General features: G+C 38.7%; 2 protein-coding genes across 8 annotated transcripts in view; one reads left to right on the top strand and one right to left on the bottom strand.

The window, feature by feature from the left end:
- LOC137622217 (sodium/calcium exchanger Calx-like) overlaps window positions 1–12,251 on the bottom strand; it is a 234,798-nt gene that overhangs the window by 161,986 nt on the left and 60,561 nt on the right. The window lies entirely within an intron of this gene.
- Window positions 9,750–10,307, top strand: LOC137622640 (uncharacterized). The gene has a single exon (XM_068353243.1). The coding sequence runs from the start codon at window positions 9,750–9,752 to the stop codon at window positions 10,305–10,307; it is 558 nt and encodes a 185-aa protein (XP_068209344.1).

Below are 12,251 nucleotides of genomic sequence, written 5' to 3'. Positions count from 1 at the left end.
TCAAGTTTCATTACTCTACGATTAAAATTGTAGCCAGGAAGCTGTTCACAAACACACACACACACAAACAGGGTGGTAAAACATAACCTCCTTCCAACTCCGTTGGTAGAATTAAAAATAGAAAACAAACATTTCAAGAAGGTGTTAATAACATTCAGCACCGTTAATGACATCCAGCCCCAGGTTAATTAATTGTTATGACCTTCCATTTTATCGTTATCATCAATCACTGCACTGATATCAGCGCGCGCGTGTGTGCGCAAATCGATGAATGAATAGCTACGCATTCAATATGATTAATGTGGGGGTAATCATCTGTGATATAGTCCTGATATGAGGCCTCTCTCTCTCTCTCTCTCTCTCTCTCTCTCTCTCTCTCAAAAATTGATTAAGGAAATATGCGCTTCTTTTTATATGAGCATGAAGATAGTTGAAATCAGGCTAAAACTATACAATTAAACTACTTTATGTTATTTAAATAGTCTTATTTTTTTACTAAGGGTACGCTATTAGAGTTGGAAGAAGTGATATAGGCCTATATATATATATATATATATACGTGTGTATGTGTATATATATATACATATATATATATATATATATGTGTGTGTGTGTGTATATATATATAGTATGTTATATGGGTAAATGTATATATAGTGTATATATGCATATATATACTTAAATGTATTCATATAAGTATGCATATATAAATATATACAATAAATACATTGTATAAATACATATATAAATACAAACACACCTACACACACACACACACACACATATATATATATATATATATACACATATACATATATATATAATATTTATCTATTAATTTATCTATGATTTCAATCCCATTTAAAAACTAAAATGAAAAAGCAAAATCATAAAACGAAACCTCAGGTCCTACAACTCCTCGCATTCCTTCACTATCACTAAGGTACACAAATATTTACGACCAAACAAAACAGTTTTCAAGGAAAACTGACGTCGAAATCTCATGCTACACTTAAAGGCTTAAATTCCAACTCATGAATGGAAGAGGCAAGGGACAGTGACATTGCCCTAGCAAGCAGATCAATGGCATAGACTGACCATATATACATATGAATAGCGGCCCGAGCTAGGACCAAGGAGGGCCAGGCAATGGCTGTTGATGACTCAGTAGATAGACCTATAGGCTCCCGTAGGTTCCCCATCCTTAGCTCACAAAAATAGTGATAACATTGCCCTAGCTCCTACGCTCCCTCTCCACCCAAGCTAGGACCAGGGAGGACCAGGTAATGGCTGCTGAATAATTAGCAGATAGACCTTTAGCCTCCCCCAAAACTCCCGATCCTTAGCTCACAAGGATGGTGAGATTGCAGCGACCAAAGGAAATAGCGACATATGATCAGCGGCCCGAGCTAGGACCAAGGAGGGCCAGGTAATGGCCGTTGATGACTCAGTAGATAGACCTATAGGCTCCCCCAGGTTCCCCATCCTTAGCTCACAAGGATGGTGAGGTTCCAGCGACCAAAAGAACTTACGAGTTTCAGCGGGACTCGCCAGGCCTAGAGACTGACCATATATCATATGATCAGCGGCCCAAGCTAGGACCAAGGAGGGCCAAACAATGGCGTCTGATGATTCAGCAGATAGACCTTTAGCCTTCCCCAAAAACAAGGATGGTGAGATTGCAGCGACTAAAGGAACTAACGATTTTGAGCGGGACTCGAACCCAATCTGGCGTTCACCAGTCGGGGACGTTACCACATCGACCACCACACGTTGATCATTTATTTTCTGTAAAAGCTATTCATTGTGAAGGAACCTTTCTTTAGTAATCTTTTTTTTATATTTTACAACGCTGTTCTTCTGATACAATCGGCTTCAATGACCTTCGATGCCAGGATGCCCGAAAACCTCAAATCAATCAATCAATCATTTAATTCAATATTCATGCACTTAGCTACTGATTCCATTCCATATTCACGCCCTTGGCTACTGATTCCATTCCATATTCACGCCCTTGGCTACTGATTCCATTCCATATTCACGCCCTTGGCTACTGATTCCATTCCATATTCACGCCCTTGGCTACTGATTCCATTCCATATTCACGCCCTTGGCTACTGATTCCATTCCATATTCACGCCCTTGGCTACTGATTCCATTCCATATTCACGCCCTTGGCTACTGATTCCATTCCATATTCACGCCCTTGGCTACTGATTCCATTCCATATTCACGCCCTTGGCTACTGATTCCATTCCATATTCACGCCCTTGGCTACTGATTCCATTCCATATTCACGCCCTTGGCTACTGATTCCATTCCATATTCACGCCCTTGGCTACTGATTCCATTCCATATTCACGCCCTTGGCTACTGATTCCATTCCATATTCACGCCCTTGGCTACTGATTCCATTCCATATTCACGCCCTTGGCTACTGATTCCATTCCATATTCACGCCCTTGGCTACTGATTCCATTCCATATTCACGCCCTTGGCTACTGATTCCATTCCATATTCACGCCCTTGGCTACTGATTCCATTCCATATTCACGCCCCTTGGCTACTGAATCCATTCCATATTCACGCCCTTGGCTACTGATTCCATTCCATATTCACGCCCTTGGCTACTGATTCCATTCCATATTCACGCCCTTGGCTACTGATTCCATTCCATATTCACGCCCTCGGCTACTGATTCCATTCCATATTCACGCCCTTGGCTACTGATTCCATTCCATATTCACGCCCTAGGCTACTGATTCCATTCCATATTCACGCCCTCGGCTACTGATTCCATTCCATATTCACGCCCTCGGCTACTGATTCCATTCCATATTCACGCCCTCGGCTACTGATTCCATTCCATATTCACGCCCTCGGCTACTGATTCCATTCCATATTCACGCCCTCGGCTACTGATTCCATTCCATATTCACGCCCTCGGCTACTGATTCCATTCCATATTCACGCCCTCGGCTACTGATTCCATTCCATATTCACGCCCTTGGCTACTGATTCCATTCCATATTCACGCCCTCGGCTACTGATTCCATTCCATATTCACGCCCTTGGCTACTGATTCCATTCCATATTCACGCCCTCGGCTACTGAATCCATTCCATATTCACGCCCTTGGCTACTGATTCCATTCCATATTCACGCCCTCGGCTACTGAATCCATTCCATATTCACGCCCTTGGCTACTGATTCCGATTCCATATTCACGCCCTCGGCTACTGAATCCATTCCATATTCACGCCCTTGGCTACTGATTCCATCCATATTCACGCCCTCAGGCTACTGAATCCATTCCATATTCACGCCCTTGGCTACTGATTCCATTCCATATTCACGCCCTCGGCTACTGATTCCATTCCATATTCACGCCCTTGGCTACTGATTCCATTCCATATTCACGCCCTCGGCTACTGATTCCATTCCATATTCACGCCCTTGGCTACTGATTCCATTCCATATTCACGCCCTCGGCTACTGAATCCATTCCATATTCACGCCCTTGGCTACTGATTCCATTCCATATTCACGCCCTCGGCTACTGAATCCATTCCATATTCACGCCCTTGGCTACTGATTCCATTCCATATTCACGCCCTCGGCTACTGATTCCATTCCATATTCACGCCCTTGGCTACTGATTCCATTCCATATTCACGCCCTCGGCTACTGATTCCATTCCATATTCACGCCCTTGGCTACTGATTCCATTCCATATTCACGCCCTCGGCTACTGATTCCATTCCATATTCACGCCCTTGGCTACTGATTCCATTCCATATTCACGCCCTTGGCTACTGATTCCATTCCATATTCACGCCCTTGGCTACTGATTCCATTCCATATTCACGCCCTTAGCTACTGATCTCCATTCCATATTCATGCACTTAGCTACTGCAATATTCTTTGTTGAAATTACATTTTTAATGGAACTATTCCTGTTAGTAATGACATAATTCTATTTCCCATTGGTGTACTTATTGTTCTTTTTAGAATTTGTTGGAATATAATATACTCTTCAATTATTCCGGTTTCTTCCAATTACTTTGTTCATACCTTTTTTCATATTTTTCATATTTTTTCACCGTTCTGTTTGCTAGTTCTTTTCGCTCGATTTATTAATGCCACTTCTTTCAATATCATTAAAATATTGTATTACTTTATTATCCTTATTATTAGAATTATTTATATTATCATTATCACAAGCCAAACTACAACCTTTAACAAAGTTATATACTACAAGCCAAAGGGCGAGATCACTAAGGAAAAACAGCCCAGTAAGGGCAACTATAGATAAATAAATCATAAAATAGAAATACACTAGAAAACCACTCTAACAGTGCAGACCTCCGCAACGGCAACTTATTTCTCGAAACTAGCTTGCCTCTCCCAGAATCAATTTAGACTAAGCGTATTTTAAGACTGTCTGACAATTATGTGCGAACTTGGGGTTAAGGTTAGGGTTAATTCAGTCGACCTTTTGCTCGACCTTGACCTTGACTCTTGACCTAGGATTTTCAAAATTGAACCACTTCCACGTCTCAACATTATTAATCCCCGAAAGTTTCACTACTCTATGAGTAAAATTGTGGCCAGAAAGTTATTTACAAACAAACAAACAAGGGCAACACCATAACATCCTCCCAACTTCATTGGCGGAGGTAATAAAACAAAACTATACCAATTACGATAAATATTAAAGTAGGAATAATAAAAGCATGCAATCGCTATTGATTCGCCTTTCTTTCCCGCAAGCTCTGTAAGTTCTTCCAAGCAACGCCATGCTTTCATTCTACCTCCTTATAAGCTACAGCGGAAAGACGCTATTTATTCGTACACGCATTGCACTTAATAACCACCTAAAGCTATTATTCTACAGTCTTATAAGCTACAGCAGAGCGAGGTTAATTATTCGTACGAACATTGCCTTATTAACCACCTAAAGCTATTATTCTACAGTCTTATAAGCTACAGCAAAGCGAGGTTAATTATTCGTACGAACATTGCACTTAATAACCACCTAAAGCTATTATTCTACAGTCTTATAAGCTACAGCAGAGCGAGGTTAATTATTCGTACGAACAATTGCACTTATTAACCACCTAAAGCTATTATTCTACAGTCTTATAAGCTACAGCAAAGCGAGGTTAATTATTCGTACGAACATTGCACTTAATAACCACCTAAAGCTATTATTCTACAGTCTTATAAGCTACAGCAAAGCGAGGTTAATTATTCGTACGAACATTGCACTTATTAACCACCTAAAGCTATTATTCTACAGTCTTATAAGCTACAGCAGAGCGAGGTTAATTATTCGTACGAACATTGCACTTATTAACCACCTAAAGCTGTCCTTCTACCTTCTTATAAGCTACTCGGAGCAAAGCTAATTATTCGTGCACACATTGCCCTTATTAACCACCTAAAGCTGTCATCTACCTTCTTATAAGCTACAACTGAGAGAAGCTATTTATTCGTGCACACATTGCATTTATTAACCACCTAAAGCTGTCATTCTACCTTCTTATAAGCTACAACTGAGAGACGCTATTTATTCGTGCACACTGCATTTATTAACCACCTAAAGCTGTTATTCTACGTCCTTATAAGCTACAGCAGAGCAAAGCTAATTATTCGTGCACACATTGCACTTATTAACCACCTAAAGCTGTCCTTCTACCTTCTTATAAGCTACAACTGAGAGACGCTATTTATTCGTGCACACACTGCACTTATTAACCACTCTAAAGCTGTCCTTCTACCTCCCTGTAAGCTTGAGCGAAGAGACGTTAATTATTCGTGCACACACTGCACTTATTAACCACCTAAAGCTATCATTCTACCTTCTTAAAAGCTACAACTGAGAGACGCTATTTATTCGTGCACACATTGCACTTATTAACCACCTAAAGCTATCATTCTACCTCCTTATAAGCTACAGCGGAAAGACTCTATTTATTCGTGCACATTGCACTTATTAATCACCATATTAAAATCCATTTGCGTTCAGCCCTTGCATGTCTACAGAGTTAAAGATCAGACGATAAGCCGTTAAAGGACCACCAAACTCCACCTGTCCCAACCCGAAAATAAGGCCTCGGAAGGACACGCCCCTCTTTAAGGGCACTGTGCTCCAAAGTCTTATTATTTAAAGGACTTTGCTTTGCTTGAAGTGGAGATAATTTCACCATTTATGAATGAATTATCTGAATAGAATTTACTTTCAAAGAGATGGTCTTGTTTTCTCTTCATTCAAAACATCATGGAACCTCTGTGCCATTTCCTAAGCTTTTTATTACTTATGGTCCTGTAGAGTGTTGGGTTCCCCTGCAGTATAGGACCGGAAAAGCAGTAACCCTTGAAGTAAATAAAGTATGCCATTTAGAATTATGTAAAAGGGATCTGCTTATTTCAATTGTATCTGGAAATTAATTGAATGATGTTCTTCTTTATATTGACAACTGAATTCATTATACTGTATTTTTTTTTTATCAAGTTGTTTATAAACTCAACATACCATATCCTATAAAAGCATGCTTTATCACATTATATATATATATATATATATATACATACACAACAGCAACAACAAGAATTACAGCTGTTTCTAATCAAGTGCAGGACAAAGGCCTCAGACTATTTCATATCTGGGGTTAGTCAGTTTTCATCACCACGGTAGCCATTACGGATTGGCGATGATGGAAGGTATTCGTCTGATCTCTAACAGCAAACCAACCTAGTATGGGTGACCCTGCCTAGCACAGCTTTACTGATCATGGCGTTACTCAAACATATTCATTAAGTTAAGGTATCCCCACTCAGATATATATATATATATATAATGTGTATATATATATATATATATATAATGTAATATATATACTGTATATATAGATATATATATATATATATATACACATATATATATGTATATATACAGTATATATATATATATATATATATACATTATATATATATGTATTTATATATATTTATCTATTTATATATATATATTATATGTATATATAAAAACATATATATATATATATATATTTATATATATGTATACATATATATATATACATATATATATATATACAAATATATATATATATACAAATATATATATATATATATATATGTATACCGTATATAAACATATATATATATATATATATATGTATACATATATATACATATATATGCGTATATCAAAACCCCAACTAACACATAACAACCCCACCATTATATGAAACATTTCTGCCCCCTAAAATAAAAACGTAATCCTCTAATAACAAGAAAATAACACCAGAACAAGTACGAAATCTACAAGTTCTTCGCTACCAATTACAAGTCTAGCAATTCTTCACCCACTATTTAAAACGTGGCCCACTTAACTTGCCCGAATTTACTGCCTCATTTCTCACAAAAATATTAAGAGACTTTTAACAATAATTTCTTTTCTCGGAAGCGAGCTGCAGTGGTATGCTTGGAAGTAATAGCTCTGCGTGATGAGTGTTTCAGGGTATTTATGTGAATAAAGCTGGATTACATGTGCGTTTATATATATATATATATATATATACATATATATATGTATATATATACATCTATATATATACATATATACATATATTATATATATATATATATATATACATATACATATATATAATATATATACACATACATAATATATATATACATATATATTATGTATATACATATAATAATATACATATATATATACTATATATATATATATATATTAAAACCACAAACGGTAAGTACGAAATGAATAAATGAAGGGTGACAAAAAGACCTTACATATATCGAAGTAGAAGTTTATCAGAACAATACATTGACCATTGACACTGTATAGTGTAATGATAGAAAATATAACCAAAACACCATACAAGTAAAAAAAACATAAAATGAAGATTAATTTCGATACAATTTGAATTAAATACCGCACAATAAAGAAAAAAATTACACTTAAGAAGAAGTCTTGGACAAAAAAAAAAAAAAAAAAAAGTATTTTGCAATGAATATAATACCCTTTGAACAGATTATATTCAAACCCATATGGATAATATAATCTTGATATATTAATAGAAATTACAGACCTTCAGTGTTCGTTTGCTACAGTATGGAATGCAAGGAACAACAAAGCAGTGTTGCTATACACAACAAAGTTATTCATGTCTCTCTCTCTCTCTCTCTCTCTCTCTCTCTCTCTCTCTCTCTTTATTGATATACTCAAGTCCTTATTGCTCTTCCTCAAATACTGAATTACATTTATTTTTGCCTCTCTCTCTCTCTCTCTCTCTCTCTCTCTCTCTCTCAAGAAATACATTTACTCTACCCTAACCTGTTATATTTGTTAATAGCAGATGTTTTTTTAAAGTATTTTATTTTAATTTTTCCTTACTTATATCATTTATCTATTTCCTTGTTTCCTTTCCTCACTGGGCTATTTTTCCTGTTTTCCACTGTCTTGGGTTAGAGTTCTCTTGCTTAAGGGTACACTCGGGCACGCTATTCAATCTAATTTCTCTTACTTGTTTTGTTAAAGTTTTCATTATTTATATAAGAAATATTCATTTTTAATGTTGTTATTCTTAAAATATAATATTTTTCCCTTTTTCCTTTCCTCACTGGGCTATTTTTTCCCTGTTGGAGCCCTTGAGCTTATAGCATCTTGCTTTTCCAACTAGGGTTGTAGCTTGGCTAATATAATTATAATAATAATAATGATAATAATATGATGATAATAATAATAATAATAATAATAATAATACAATTGCGGTGACCAAAAAAACCACAATAGGGTTGGAACAAGCCAGCTACCGAAATAGGACTTGGTTATATTATGTGAAATTTGCGTTCGTGGTTCTTGTTCTTTTTCGTAATATCTAATGAGCCTCTTGTAAAGAGGATGGGTAAAAAAAAAAAAAAAAAAAAAATTATATATATATATATATATATATATATATATAAATTCCATAATTTGCATATGAATGTTAAGGAAGCATTAAACCAGTTGACCCTCGAGTTCACAACTAATTGCATTGTGGTAATTATATAATAGCTATCTAGCCCTTTCTATGTGGACCAAAGTTACTGATTCGATCAAAAATTCAATTCAATATTTTTGGGGCACTTTTTGGCATTACTTATTTTTGTTTTTTGTTTTTTTTTATGCCATTTTTGGGGCATTTTTGGGGCATTTAGCACACACTTTCAATGTAACCTTAAGTTACTGATTCCATTCATATTTCAATTAAAAATTTTGGCATTTTTTTTTGAGGGGGGGCTTTTTATCTTTTTAGGTTTTTTTGGCATTTTGATTTTGCTCCATTTTATAATTCGAAATATTGGCGGTCGAACACTAAGGTTTGGAATGAAAATGAATAATCGTTATTTACAGCTCATGAGACTGTATTTCCCTAACAATCCTAACAGAAATAAATCCATTTATGTGCATACAGACAAACAGACAAGCTCATATATAAATGTGTTTATAAGTATGATAAAATTAAAATGCAGATATGCAGCCATCCTAATAAATGAGAAAAGAGCAGAGAAGGGGGATAACATATATATATACATCCTGTCCCAACAAAAAAACAAAATAAAACATCCCGTGTAAACAACCAATTAAACTTAACTACCACAACGGAAACGACAAACATTTCCACATCAATGGAAGAACAAACAAAAGAAGGATGGAATTCTCTTCCTGTTTTCATTTCAAGCAGTACCGCCACTCTACAAGCGAGTCAAGTCCTGCGAATGCTGATAGCATTTCCAGTCATTCCATTTCCAGTCATTCCACGCAGTACCGCCCCTCTACAAGCGAGTCAAGTCCTGCGAATGCTGATAGCATTTCCAGTCATTCCATTTCCAGTCATTCCACGCAGTACCGCCCCTCTACAAGCGAGTCAAGTCCTGCGAATGCTGATAGCATTTCCAGTCATTCCATTTCCAGTCATTCCACGCAGTACCGCCCCTCTACAAGCGAGTCAAGTCCTGCGAATGCTGATAGCATTTCCAGTCATTCCATTTCCAGTCATTCCACGCAGTACCGCCCCTCTACAGCGAGTCAAGTCCTGCGAATGCTGATAGCATTTCCAGTCATTCCATTTCCAGTCATTCCACGCAGTACCGCCACTCTACAAGCAAGTAAAGTCCTGCAAATGCTGATAGCATTCCAGTCATTCCATTTCCAGTCATTCCACGCAGTACCGCCCCTCTACAAGCGAGTAAAGTCCTGCGAATGCTGATAGCATTTCCAGTCATTCCATTTCCAGTCATTCCACGCAGTACCGCCACTCTACAAGCGAGTAAAGTCCTGCGAATGCTGGTCGCATTTCAGTCATTCCACGCAGGTACCGCCACTCTACAAGCGAGTAAAGTCCTGCGAATGCTGGTAGCATTTCCAGTCATTCCACGCAGTACCGCCACTCTACAAGCGAGTAAAGTCCTGCGAATGCTGGTAGCATTGTCCAGTCATTCCACGCATAGTACCGGCCACTCTACAAGCGAGTAAAGTCCTGCGAATGCTGATAGCAATTCCAGTCATTCCATTTCCAGTCATTCCACGCAGTACCGCCACTCTACAAGCGAGTAAAGTCCTGCGAATGCTGATAGCATTTCCAGTCATTCCATTTCCAGTCATTCCACGCGAGTACCCCGCCACTCTACAAGCGAGTAAAGTCCTGCGAATGCTGATAGCATTTCCAGTCATTCCATTTCCAGTCATTCCACGCAGTACCGCCCCTCTACAAGCGAGTAAAGTCCTGCGAATGCTGATAGCATTTCCAGTCATTCCATTTCCAGTCATTCCACGCAGTACCGCCACTCTACAAGCGAGTAAAGTCCTGCGAATGCTGGTAGCATTTCAGTCATTCCACGCAGTACCGCCACTCTACAAGCGAGTAAAGTCCTGCGAATGCTGGTAGCATTTCCAGTCATTCCACGCAGTACCGCCACTCTACAAGCGAGTAAAGTCCTGCGAATGCTGGTAGCATTTCAGTCATTCCACGCAGTACCGCCACTCTACAAGCGAGTAAAGTCCTGCGAATGCTGATAGCAATTCCAGTCATTCCATTTCCAGTCATTCCACGCAGTACCGCCCACTCTACAAGCGAGTAAAGTCCTGCGAATGCTGATAGCATTTCCAGTCATTCCATTTCCAGTCATTCCACGCAGTACCGCCACTCTACAAGCGAGTAAAGTCCTGCGAATGCTGATAGCATTTCCAGTCATTCCACGCAGTACCGCCACTCTACAAGCGAGTAAAGTCCTGCGAATGCTGATAGCATTTCCAGTCATTCCATTTCCAGTCATTCCACGCAGTACCGCCCCTCTACAAGCGAGTAAAGTCCTGCAAATGCTGATAGCATTTCCAGTCATTCCATTTCCAGTCATTCCACGCAGTACCGCCACTCTACAAGCGAGTAAAGTCCTGCGAATGCTGATAGCATTTCCAGTCATTCCATTTCCAGTCATTCCACGCAGTACCGCCACTCTACAAGCGAGTAAAGTCCTGCGAATGCTGATAGCATTTCCAGTCATTCCATTTCCAGTCATTCCACGCAGTACCGCCACTCTACAAGCGACTAAAGTCCTGCGAATGCTGATAGCATTTCCAGTCATTCCATTTCCAGTCATTCCACGCAGTACCGCCACTCTACAAGCGAGTAAAGTCCTGCGAATGCTGATAGCATTTCCAGTCATTCCAATTCCAGTCATTCCACGCAGTACCCGCCACTCTACAAGCGAGTAAAGTCCTGCGAATGCTGATAGCATTTCCAGTCATTCCATTTCCAGTCATTCCACGCAGTACCCGCCACTCTACAAGCGACTAAAGTCCTGCGAATGCTGATAGCATTTCCAGTCATTCCATTTCCAGTCATTCCACGCAGTACCGCCACTCTACAAGCGAGTAAAGTCCTGCAAATGCTGATAGCATTTCCAGTCATTCCATTTCCAGTCATTCCACGCAGTACCGCCCCTCTACAAGCGAGTAAAGTCCTGCAAATGCTGATAGCATTTCCAGTCATTCCACGCAGTACCGCCACTCTACAAGCGAGTAAAGTCCTGCAAATGCTGATAGCATTTCAGTCATTCCATTTCCAGTCATTCCACGCGAGTACCGCCCCCTCTACAAGCGAGTAAAGTCCTGCAAATGCTGATAGCATTTCCAGTCATTCCATTTCCAGTCA

The sequence above is a fragment of the Palaemon carinicauda genome, chromosome 29, assembly GCF_036898095.1.
Source record: "Palaemon carinicauda isolate YSFRI2023 chromosome 29, ASM3689809v2, whole genome shotgun sequence".
In the NCBI taxonomy this organism is placed as follows: domain Eukaryota; kingdom Metazoa; phylum Arthropoda; class Malacostraca; order Decapoda; family Palaemonidae; genus Palaemon; species Palaemon carinicauda.
The sequence above is the reverse complement of the archived record's forward strand: the minus strand, read 5'-3'. Positions and strand labels throughout refer to the sequence as shown.